We start from the raw sequence: 12,552 nt of genomic DNA, 5'->3' as shown, positions 1-12,552 counted from the left end.
ATAGAAGCAACGTTGAGTTTAATAGTTTTGCCCAAAAAATAAACTCCCAAAGATTATTTTCACAAGCCCGCCAGAGAATGTCCACCGGCCCTTAACAAAACACGACAAGGCTCATGTGTCTCGGTTTTTATGCAGTTGCAGTACTATCGGCGGCCACAGGGAGGCGACACCTGTCAGGCTGCACCATAGCAGTGTTTTATTTCTATGGTCCTCACTCCTGACGCAGAGCACGATGGAAGAAAGAAGTGACCCGCTTCAAAACAGCACCCCGGCTGGAAATGAGCCTCATGCCTGCGGCCTCGACTCTAAGCGACAAAAAGAGCTGGAAAATGTCGCCTTACAGACCACTTTAATATCACAGATGGAGGCGGAATCCAGAGCGGACACCGGGAGCTGGACGGATCAGCAGCCCCGGGAGGACGAGCAGTTGAATGGCGTGTCCTTGAACCACCAGTCCGCTCCTTCGCAGCTCAGCGCGGACGCCGAGGCGGAAGAAGAGGAGTCGGGCAGGAATGTCGCCAAGGAGCGGGTCGAAGAAGAGAGAACCCTGACGGACCATTTAAACAAACGTTTGCTCTCCTCGTTTCTGGAGAAGCTTAACGAAAGGGACCTGGCGCTTCCCGGGGTCCAGCGCCTTGACTGCGCTGTGGCTGACGAGGACTCAAACAGGGCCGCGGATGAGTGGTGAATCACCGGGCTGAGTCCAGCAGCAGCACGGAGGTGGTGGCGGTATTACCCAGGACCAAGGTGCACATATGCCCCAGCATCAGAGACGATCAGACCCGCAGCTAGGCCGATGAAGTCACTCTGAAAGATGATGTCCTCACTTTTGTATAGTCGGAATGGGCGAATTATAAAGACAACGCAATAAAAGACCATGTTAAATGAGTTGATTTTGTACGTGTGTGTGTGTGTGTGTGAGAGAGAGAGAGCGCAGCTGCACTCTGAGGTGAGATTTCATACTCAACAGCTGTACAAACTCTCATCAGACTTCTGTAGGCCTGTTAGTGGTGTCTCAAAAATGCTAGCTTATGGAAGGCTTTTTGATGCTTTACATAGGATAATAAACCATACTTAAATGGTTGTGAGTTTTATGAGAGCATTGACTATGAAAATGTTTCAAGGTCTGTGATTACATAGAGCAGTCATTGAATCTATATTAGTTTTATTAAAACATGGACCTTTTATAACAATGTAAAGAAACTGTGTTAGAGAGTAAAGCTGATTAAGACCCAAAAAGAGGCGTTGTAAAACATACCATAGAACATTAAGGGAAATTATTGATGCGGAGAAATCCATTGATCAAGGTCAAAGTTACATTCTTTAGGTTTATTTCTTTCTGTGACACAATGCAGATAAACGATGGCTTCAGACCACTTTCTGCACTTTACAACAATAAAGAATCTTTAAAAACACACACACATACACACACTTCAAAGACGACAACAACGACAGAAATACTGTGTTGATCTGTACTGTGTAGAAATATGGGTTCATAAATAAGAATGCCTGTAATTGATGTCAGCTAATTTGCAACAATACTTCCAATTTGATGTACATATTGTATACTGTATCTGCCTGTCTGGGTCCTATCAGGAAACTTTTTTTTTTCAGTGTTGAAAAAATCCACAGAAATACCTTTAAAAGCGAAGTTGTGTAAATAAGGCTGTTGTAAAATATGCAACTGCATACATTTGCTTCACTCCCCCATTAAAAAAAAAAAACAACAGAAAGTTGTCAACTGTACAACCACAAAACATCAGAATTCAGAAGTGAACTGAATATCCATGAAGTCATTAACATTCTCATCTTCATGTCAGTGAGTTATGTTTATCTATTTGGGGGGGGGGGGGGAGAGGAGATAACTTAGTGAAGAAATGATCTTTTTGGAAGTCCCATTCCAGCATTATTCATCAGATACTAATAAGGCATTATTATTATAATAATAATAAGAAATTATTCCAGCATCACATCCTGAGTCATCCTGCGTGATGTGACAAAGCCTTAGAGTCATTTCTGTAATGAAGAAAGACACTTGTCATGTATCCATCAACGCTGGCAGGACCGCAGGTGTGCGTGGCTACGGACGTGGAACATACCAGAATATATTCCCTGATGAAAGAACCTCCGAACATCTGAGGAATTCCTAAAACACTAAAAGTGTTTGATTCCTTTACATCCCCCGGAACAACAATAAAAGCTTTTATTATTGAATCATGTTTACAGGTACAGTTTTTTTATCAGTAGTGTTTTATGCCATTAAATATAACTCCCAATGTTAGTTAGACGAGGAACCGTCGAAAGGTACAGAAACAAAACTGCAGGAATAAAGAGTTGTGTTGAAGAGGGGCAATCACTATAAATAAAGGATGATTGCTCCTCCACAGGAATGTTCACTGTCACTGGGGCTGAGTGGATCAAAACCTTCAGCATTGACACTTAAAACGTTGAACTAATACTAACATCTGTTAGTTGTGTTGTATTTATCGTCTTTAAAAACGTCCTTCAAAGCCACAAGCTGCCGTTTATCTGTCGTCTTCTCAACCTGAAATAAAATGTTTTAAAACGATGAGACGAAAAGTGATATTACATATACAGTACACAAACTCGAGAACTCCATGAGCACAAAGCAACCTTCTCTCTGATAATAGAACATGACCTACATTTTATACATTGATGTAAGACTTAACTATTTTGAATATCAGTTGTGCTTGCGCGTATATTTTGTTACCAAAGCAGATGTAGTTGCAACGCTGCAGTGTGTGGCTGCAGCACAGTCTTTATTATTGAGGGTGTATCTACAATATCTGACACACATGCTAGCTGTTGAAATGCTAACATAAAGCTTCAGATGGTGATGACAAGCAGGCTTCCAATATCTTACTTTACAAGGAGAGCTTTGGGGTAGATCATTTCATTTGTTAAAGGGACACATCTCAACTTTTTGGGAAATGCACCTGCTTACTCTTCTCTCATCGGTGTGTGCAGTAGTGACTCTCAAAGACTAGCTGACTGCTAGTTAGCATAGCAAAATGAACAGAAGTGGATGGGAAGTGTTAGCAAATCTCCATCAAAAGGCATCAAATACACTTTTCTCTGAAAACGTTTTTTTTTTTATCCGTATTTATATGAATAGGCTTGTGCTTTATATTTGTGATAAAAGATAATATAATATTAGAACCACTGTATTTTCCTGACAAAACTGCTGGCCGCACTGTTTGAACACTTCAAAAGCCTCTTTGTACCTTAGGCTGACAGCACTAATGGCTGACGTTGTGAATGAGGATGAGGAGAACTTTTCCTGGACAAATTATCAACCACCCATTGATGATTTTTTTTTACAGAAGTACACTTACACTTTCTATCGACAACTGTTCATTGCGCTGAGCTATCTAGCTAGTCTCAGTTTGCACAGAGTATAAAATAGCATCTCTTGTATTTGGAAAATTATTACAATTCATTCATTCTGGTCACCTTTTCACTCCTTATGTTCACAGGGGGCTGCAGCTTCTCCCCCGATTCCCTCTGCAGGAGGCTGGGAAACATCCTGGATGCTGTTTCACTCTTAGAGCAAACATATTTACATTCATTTAATGCAGGCGTGTAGAGATACTGGTCCAAAATGACTGACTATATATATTTATAATGACAATGAGTTAAATCAGGGTATTAAGTTGTGAAGTTGTATGGCCTGTAAAGTCTTTATATAACATTCTGGAGGAAAGTACGGTCTGTACATGGTGGGAAACATGCACTCGACAGAGAGAAGTCTGATCTGGTTTCCCTCTCAGAACTGCAATCATGTATTCAGATCATTCAATATTTCAATAACGGAATCGAAGAGATTTGAGGATTTCATGCTTTCTTAAACTTGGGATATGATGGGGCTGGGAAACAATGCACGATGTAGACGGAGAAGGAAAAAAAATATTACAGCACAGATTTCAAGTGTGGACTATTAGAGAATCAGAAAAGATCATGCTGTAACAAAGGAATGAGTGTGTGTAAATTCAAATTTGCCCTAAAAAGTATTAAAGTTGAAGAGAGAAGAACTTGTGACACAACACTTACTCTACACTCTGATAGAATCTCCACTTGCTTTTTATTCCGGTCCCACCACAACAGACCTTTAATTTGAGTTCTCTTTGTTGGCCCTGTGTTGTCGAGAGAAACAACAAAATGTGTTCGTTTTTTTTTATAGAATGCTCATCTAATGACACTCAAAGTACTTTGCAATATCTAAACATCATCTTACCCGTTGCATAGCTCACTAGCAGTCCAATTAGCACCACCGAGCTGGTTGCCATGGCACCAAAATAGAGGTATGACACAGAGTAGAAGTTATACAGGCCCCTAGTGGAAAAAAATGATGGATTTATTGTTTTTTTCAGATTAATTAACATTTATTAACTTAAAGGTTTTACTTTATAAACCTACAACCAGCACGTTTTAAATGCAATTCATGATTACAGAGTCTGAGTCCACAAATCCTTGTTTCAACCACATGAAGCCAGAGGTTTGTGTGCCATCTTGGGGTTTCCTACCAGGGGTTATCAGGGTGGAGCGGGGTTGAGATGGAGTGTTGTTCCTGGATAGAGGTGTAGTTCAGGGTGACGTTGGTGGACTCACACTCATTCGAGTAGGTGGGCAGGACACCCATCGTCCTCTCACTGGGTGGGTGAAGGGTTGAACCAACTGCCAGCCACAGAGAGACACAGAAGCCCACAAATATTCCTGCAAAAGCCCCCTGCAAGAAGATAATTTTTTTTTTTTTTAAATGATTGAAAGGGTGTGAATCAGCAATAGAAGTTCCTTGCTGGAAGAAGAGCATAAACATAAATATACTACAATAACTCACCAGTGTGTTTGCTGCTGGGACAAACATCCCCAGAATAAATACACCCAGCAGAGGACCACTGACCACACCCATGACTGTGAATGACCCCTGGGAGAACATGACACAGACTCTAGAATGTCACTGCCAATATGTAAATTAGATAAGCAGCAATGATTGGGACTTAAACACCCTGCTCTCCACGCATTCAGTTATTATATGGTCGCTATTACATGAGGGATGTATTTGATTGAACAATAAAGGTTCTTTTAACAAGTCAGGGAATTCAAATGAATTACACTTTGCATGCAGGGTGCAGTTTTAATCCCTGAAAACAGATGCTCAGAATCTCATAACTTTATAATTATGCAATAGATAACACAACATCCAACTATATTTGGTTGCATGTTGTGTTCATTTCCAAGATAATGCAATGACGCAAATGTAATGAAGAATAGTAATAAATCAATACCTGAAGAACCCCCCAGTCCAGGAAGGAGGAGAGCGCAGCTACAGTGATACAACCAACTCCGTACAAGAAGGCTTGAAGACAAAGAGAGGAGAGTAAATGCAGAAATGTCCTCCACCTGTTGACCAGGTACAAAACTCCAGCTAGTTGGTAGTGCTGATCTCAGGAACCAGAAGCTAGCATGGAATTCTCATGTTGCAAACTCTAGAAGTAATGACAGATTAGAATAGAATAGAGAATGGAATTCTGTATTTTACCACTTGGTATCAACAGAGGTGGCTGTTGCTCAGCTAAACAACACAATGAGGTTTGTTTGGTTGACCTACACAGTCCCTTTGAGAGAAGGATCAGTTGCTTCTGGCTCATGTGGACCAGATGAGGTTGCAAGAGATCCTCCATCGTTACTGCAGCCATCGCGTTGATACTTGTGGAGGCCGTGCTGTGACAAAATTAACTTTTAGAATTCTTAAAACTTATTGATGTCTTAGCACTACAAAGGTATAAGAAGAGTGTACAATTGTGCAAAAACTACCAGGTTAATATTCATAAAACTGACGTGTTTCAAGATTTTTCCTTAAATTGTTTGTTTGGATCCTAATACAAGTTTATTGGCCTTGTTCTGCTCTCTCACTTGACTGATTTAATATCATGGAGACCACATTTATAACCATCCATCCATCCATCCATCCATCCAACTCTCCGTCCACCTTCTTGCTGTGAGGCGACAGTGCTGACCACTGCACCACTGTGCCGCCCATACAACATCCAAAATTCTCATAATAAACTTCATAGAAATACAAACATGGAAATGAACATTTGTCATAAACATAAATTGAGTTTTTTCTTGCACTACAAGATTTAAAACTGAGATTAGATTCCAGTTGACAATGTTAGCTGATGAGCTCTTTCTCCTGCTTGTAATTGCAGTTTTTGGTACTACCTTTGAAGTGGAATGTGTTGATCTTTTCCAATACAAAAACTGCCGCGGCTGAAATGAGATCTTTCAGAGTTCAACCAGAGAAACCAAACCAAACCTCAAATACCTCAGAGTGCCGCTGTACGCACAGGCCAGGAAAAGTCCTGGAAATCCAGGTTGACTTTTGAATATGTCCAACACAAAGAAGGGCATATACTTTGAGAGAAGAGAAGAAATAGAATTTATTGGTATCATCTATTCATGTCAATCTTCTCATGACTGTTTATAACCTTCAAAACACCCTTTTACTGTTATGTGACCTTGAAATCTGGTGTGGTCAAAAGCTAAAGTAAAGCTACTTCATTAAATTCTACATGATAAAACCAGGCAAAGTATCACACTTTAAACTGATGGACGATGAAAAAATATCCTGATAGGTTAAGATGGGTTTTTTTTTTCATATACTAAATAAGAAACAATATGATTTATCGCAAAGGTTAACAAATAATATGAGCAATGAGCAGTTGTATGCAGGACACACACGACCACGCAGATCTCAAGGACGCCTACCAGGTCGGGGGACGACACTCTTCCGGACTTCAGCGGATCACAGCTGATGTAAAAAGCAAACATGACGATTCCACAGGTTGCAGCGCTGCTCACAATCAGACACAAACCCACCTGGTTGACAAACAACGCCCTGCAATGAAGAGCAAACGCGGTGTCAGCCTCACCGTTGGCTGTATTCTCTTACCCAGTGTTGCAAAAATAAAGAAAACTGAATGTAGCGTATGAGGTGTTTACAAAATCTTTAATCTCCAGCAGTTTGGTGCCATGTTGGTGCATTCGTCATTTGACAGATATGAAATGTATTATAATAACCTTGAATATCAATATAAAGTTGTCAGCATAGTTTCCATGTCAAAATGGATGGAGTGATGACATTGATTTTTGTATTTTATATTCATGTTATCAGTCTGACAATATGAACATTTGTTGACTGTAATAGTATGAAATAAATGAAAATAGGAACAATGATTGGACTTGTCTGGACTGTAAAATAGTTATTTTATATTTTTGTTTGTTCATGTTTTTAATTTTAACAATACTTAAGTTGTAATTTTAATCTTTGTTTGCCTTGTCACAGAGGATAGTACTCCATGAGGGGGAACGCGGATGCTTTTTTGATGCCTTTTATTGATTTTTTTGTGTATACTATACTGTGATTCTACTGCTATTCTACATTCTAGGGATGTTTTTAACAAGCACTCACCACTGTGCCTCCCTCTCTGTTCTGCAGGAGATGTAGCGTTGAACTTGAGCTTGGTTTACACCGTACATGGACAGCCAAACCAGCGCGCCACCGACCGACAGGCTCCAGAAGGTGTAGCGTTGCCGCGGGTCAAAGTTAAAACTGTTAAAGAGCAGCAGTGAAGAAATCAATTTCTGTCACCTTACAATGGTTTCTCTGCAAAATGCACTGCCAGACTTCAGGAGCAGTTCTAGTATTAGTCATAAAAACAGGAATATTAATAAGTAGTACATTTCCAAATTAAAATATACAGAAAAACTAAGTGGAAAAACTTACAATTTCCCCAGTATAACCATTGTTGGGTCTGAGTTAGTTATAATGCACAAAAATAAATGACATCAAGCTAACTACACATCTTCATCCGATGAGTGTGAAAACAGCCGTAAAGAGTCACACTATTCACATGAATCATTCTTAACAACTCCAAAATTACAGATTAGAACTAATACAGGCTACTTTTTATATTTAGGGGGCTGAACAGCATTGCAAGTACTTGATAATAATGTGGGAACATTTGCTTTTACTCATTAAAATTAATGCGTGATCCATTGTTGGCGATCTCCAGTACCCGTGCAGGACCACCAACAAGAACAGTGCCGCGGATGAAAATGGCCACAAAGCCGGAAAACATGACGAGGATCTGGAAGACATCAGTCCAGACCACAGCTTTCATGCCACCCTGTTACACACACATGAAGGAAGAGAGTACAGTCAGGAAAACACACCATAACCAGGTGGTTTATTTGGTGCAGGCCAGGGATACTCGAGCAAAATACCATGCAGGAATGAGGTTAATGGTCATTTGGTTAAGAAAATGACCATTAACCTCATTTGTAGTAATTTTTTTATGTTCAAATGGAACTAATGCCAAACTCTGTGACTTATGTGTGCTTGTTTGGGGGTGGCAGTTCTTACCAGTGTGGTGTACACAGTGCAGATGATCCCAGTAGAAAACAAAGACACCCACATGTTGAGTCCAGTAGCTGAAATGACACTCAGAGGTCACAATGAAACATCAGCATTTCATCAGAAATGCAGTAGGTCCCTCCACCAGGGAGGCTTTCTGTTTGTCGGGCAGCAGGATTACACGGGAACTGTGAGGCAGATTTTCACCACTTTTAGTGATTTAGTGAAGTAAACACGAAGGAAAAATTCCATTCAGGGGCAGATTACAGATAAATTCTGTTCATTGGACTCCACATGGTCAGATCATTTCTAAACTGCCCATTTTTTACAAAACCCAAACATAACATCCTGATGACATCTACAAGCTGATAGTGATGATGCTAAATCACTCGGTTTACATTTTCATTTCATATGATATACAGCAACATAACATATCGTAATTTTGCGCCCTTTAGTGCCACCTAGTGGATGCAGGAAGTGACATTTGCACCACAGTGCACACATTAGCCTGCTCCTTTATGCAGAATCTAAATATGATCAGGTTTCACCACTGATTATTTCTTCATCTCTGACCATTTTGACAAATTGCAGAGCTGCAATGATGGACTGAATATTAAAGGTGAAACTGTTACAAAAAATCATATAATTATCTTGTGAGTATAAATGGAGAAAGGAGCATCAGGTCATCTTTCCTACCTTGGTTGAGGATCAGCGCGGGTGCATAGATGACAATCCCTGTGTAAAGCAGCTGGGAAAAAGAAACACCCATTCAGCAAAGATGCCGAAACACACTACGTTCAACAATTCTGCTAGTTTCTGGTAGACGCTCGGTTTATGTACGCATTGAAAAATAAACTGGAGTTAAATTCACTTTTGTCATGAGAAAAAAAAGTGAAAACTGTCATGAAAATGTTTTTGTTTCCATAAAACTTAGTAACAAAGTGTCAGTCTTACTGTTGCTACAAGAAACTGGACGCTCCCCAGGAGCTGCATTCCTCTGCCAAACCTCATGCTCAGATACTGTCAGAAGACGACTGGAATTAGAACGCGGTCAAGTATATCTCCACACACACACACACACACACACACACACACACACACACACACACACACACACACACACACACACACACACACACACACCTCATCCCTCCTCACCTCATATTCTTCTGCATGTTTGATCACCAACAGGTGCATTTCAGCAGTTTGTTAGAGAAATCCTGGCCCTGTCTCTGCACTCTGATTAGTTTCACTCATGATCATAATAATGAGAAAAAAAAAGACATTTTATTAATGGAAACTGATAATGACCTGATTTGTGCTGGTGATGCCAAGTCGATAGAAAACTGGCAGGAACAGGTACGCTGTCAGCACAGAGTTAATGCTTTGTCCAAGGCACATGTAGAGGAATTTAAAGCCATAACGAAAAGCCTCAGCAGGGACACCCAAAACCTGAACGGCCGACATAAAGCTGGCACAGAGTGAGAGTCCAACAGGCACCGCCGGCATACTCCGGCCACCAGTGAAGAAGTCATCAGCACTGGCACCCTGAGGCTTCTTCTTCAGGGCCTGAAAGAGTCCTATAGCCATCGAGACCAGGAGCATGGCGGCAAAGACGGCGTAGTCAGCCAAGATGAAGCCTGAGCGTGGCAGATCGCCGGCAGACTGCTCCTCCATTATTTCACAGAGGTTACCTTCACCTTCAGTGGAGCTGGAGGGAGAACATCTCACTTAGGGACCATACATCGACCAGTGGAGGATGATAGAAGCTTTGGCTTCATCGTTTCTAGGAATACATGATTTTTATCTGCTGGCTTCATGAATTGCTTTGTATTTTCACAGAGGGGAATCAGTTGTCATGTATTTATATTTCCATTTGTGCTGCTCTGTGCTGTATGGTGCGTATTTGCTAATTGATGGACTACTACTACCACTACTACTACTACTACTGCTACTACTACTACTACTAATAATAATAATTATAACAATCATCATCATCATCATCATCAGAAGAAAGGCAAGGCCTACAAATAAAGGCTGACTTTGTAAGAGGGGCTCAGGAGGATTACTGCTGGACAAACCAACTCCTGAACCTGATCTATTTGATTCTTTTGACACAGTATGCTAACACTTACCACCCACAACCATTCATTGCGCTAAGCTAACTAGCGTTCGGTAGGTGTCTGAGGGAAAACTGTTGTCGTCTTGTCCGGCTCTGGAGAGGACGGTAAATACACGTATATCCCGTAAGTCTATCGTGTTCCTCTAAGCACACAGCATTGAGAATATAATAAAACAAACTGCCATTTGGGCTGTGGTACAGTGAGTTCAGGGAAAGTGGTACACTTCGTGATCTCTTTTATACCTATAATCAAACCTATAATTTCATTACCTATGGCCAATGTGTCTGCAAGTCACACCCAATACTGGATTCCTGCCATGTACGCTCTTGATTTCTCAATCAAGGGAAGGGCCACCATCTAGCATAGTTTACTGCCGACCATTTAAACGAAGGCGATAAACACAGTTTCACTCCCGGCTTCCATTGCTATTTGTGGGATGAGTGTCAGCCCCTGCACAACTGCAGGCACAACCCTCCTGATTCCTGACCACAATGAAATGAAATGCTGATAAAAATGTATTCTGGGCAAGATAACTTGATGTGCATAAAAGTTTGAAAATATATATATTTTTAAATCCCTTTGAAAGTTTCAGTGCTGATTACATGATGATTAACATTTTGGCAGGAAAGCAATGAAATATAAATATCAAGAGAGAGATTTTGTGATGTTTTTTTTTTTTTGTATGAACCTACATTGTCCTAACTGAAACAGCCTTCAGTTTGTAAAAAGTATCTTTGTTCTAAATGATTTTTTAAAAAATTACATTAATGGTATCTTCATGCAATTAAATGTTTCACATTATCTAATGAGCCTTCCCACATTATTTGGACAAGCTACTTGCACGAGAGACGGGTCACATTCTGTATGGAGATGGTTTGAATGGAATATATCAATTTCATTCTAACATAAAAATGTTAATACACCTTAAATAATGTAGATTTAAAACTAAAGTGAGCTTTTCTTTTTGTATCCTCCCACAAAGTGCCTCATGTTACATGAATTAACCCCATGACATAACAATTTATTTGATGTAAGGAGTACAAAAGGATTGCTGTTAAAAAAGCAGTTACCTATCACTTTTTTTTATTTTGGAACTGCACTAAATACTTTTTTTTTTTTGACAATGCAATTTTGTGGTTTACCTCTGCACTTTGGTCTCTTGCTGCATAAAGTTACTGTGTATTAAAAAGTTAGATAAAGAGACTTACCGCAGGTTCGTTGGTCAGTTCAGCTGCTTCCAAGAGAAGGAGGAATGTGCTGACAGCCTGGTTCCCTCCTCAGCAGACCCACACGCCAATGCACCGTGTGTGTGTGTGTGTGTGTGTGTGTGTGTGTGTGTGTGTGTGTGTGTGTGTGTGTGCGTGTGCGTGCGTGTGCGCGTTCGTGTAGATGCACTCGTCACGTCATTTGTCCTGTCATAAGAGACTCAGCTAGTTTGCTCAGGTAAAACTTTGCAGTACGATGACGAAGATAGCGGGAGTGTTTTTTTGGTTGAACCGATCTAAGAACCATCTCCACCTATCAACACATCAAATACACATCAAATACACATAGAATACACCAGCTTGTAACAGTCAGTGGGTTGCTGGCTGGTGTGGTTCACAGGTTCACTTGGAAGCAGACTTTTCTGCGGCCTTGCTCGTAAAGTCCGCTGTAGATTTCTCTGACACTAATTGCCATTCCATCAGAGTACAAAGAAACTTAATGCAGACTCCATATGGGATTAATAACAAATATAAACCAGTCTGAAGTTAGCGAAAGCCGAACAGCCCTTGCTTGACCATTTAGCAGATCATCTCTATGCTGGACCTCAAAGTCAGCCGTCAGGCTGCCAAGGTACTAGAGAGTAAGGACACGATCACCCCACCACCACCACTCAGGAAGAAAGCAAACAAAAGGAGAGTCATCTGCAAATATAAAATGTATCTGGTTTCTTGCACCCAGTGATGGTTGCAACCATCATCATATGAAAACACAGGAGATCACCTGAGG

The 12,552-nt window shown here is 40.6% G+C and overlaps 1 protein-coding gene across 1 annotated transcript; it reads right to left on the bottom strand.

Annotated features, from left to right (window-relative positions):
* Positions 1–1,368: 1,368 nt before the first annotated feature.
* On the bottom strand, positions 1,369–11,852 carry slc5a5 (solute carrier family 5 member 5). The gene is made up of 17 exons (XM_086223934.1): positions 11,769–11,852; positions 9,749–10,148; positions 9,392–9,457; positions 9,134–9,185; positions 8,447–8,514; positions 8,056–8,210; positions 7,493–7,633; positions 6,790–6,919; positions 6,347–6,435; positions 5,630–5,742; positions 5,307–5,377; positions 4,859–4,945; positions 4,545–4,747; positions 4,256–4,353; positions 4,072–4,154; positions 3,475–3,564; positions 1,369–2,545 (listed from the first exon to the last, which is right to left on the bottom strand). The coding sequence occupies exons 2-17, from the start codon at positions 10,112–10,114 to the stop codon at positions 2,459–2,461; spliced, it is 1,899 nt and encodes a 632-aa protein (XP_086080060.1). The 5' UTR covers positions 10,115–10,148; positions 11,769–11,852; the 3' UTR covers positions 1,369–2,458.
* Between the last annotated feature and the right edge of the window lie 700 nt (positions 11,853–12,552).

The sequence above is a fragment of the Aulostomus chinensis genome, chromosome 14, assembly GCF_037954235.1.
Source record: "Aulostomus chinensis isolate RoL2024-O1b breed Wild chromosome 14, RoL_Achi_v1.0, whole genome shotgun sequence".
Classification (NCBI taxonomy): domain Eukaryota; kingdom Metazoa; phylum Chordata; class Actinopteri; order Syngnathiformes; family Aulostomidae; genus Aulostomus; species Aulostomus chinensis.
Note: the sequence above shows the minus strand (reverse complement) of the source record. Positions and strands in the feature narration are given on the sequence as shown.

Bases quoted from the DNA above. Each gene is read 5' to 3' on its own strand.
- slc5a5 (XM_086223934.1), bottom strand. From the start codon at position 10,114: ATGGAGGAGCAGTCTGCCGGCGATCTGCCACGCTCAGGCTTCATCTTG. The intron at 8,211-8,446 runs GTAAGAACTGCC...TGTGTGTAACAG, and splicing joins GCACTGTGTACACCACACTG to GGTGGCATGAAAGCTGTGGT. The intron at 5,378-5,629 runs GTAGGTCAACCA...TTTGTCTTCAAG, and splicing joins CCTTCTCTCAAAGGGACTGT to CCTTCTTGTACGGAGTTGGT.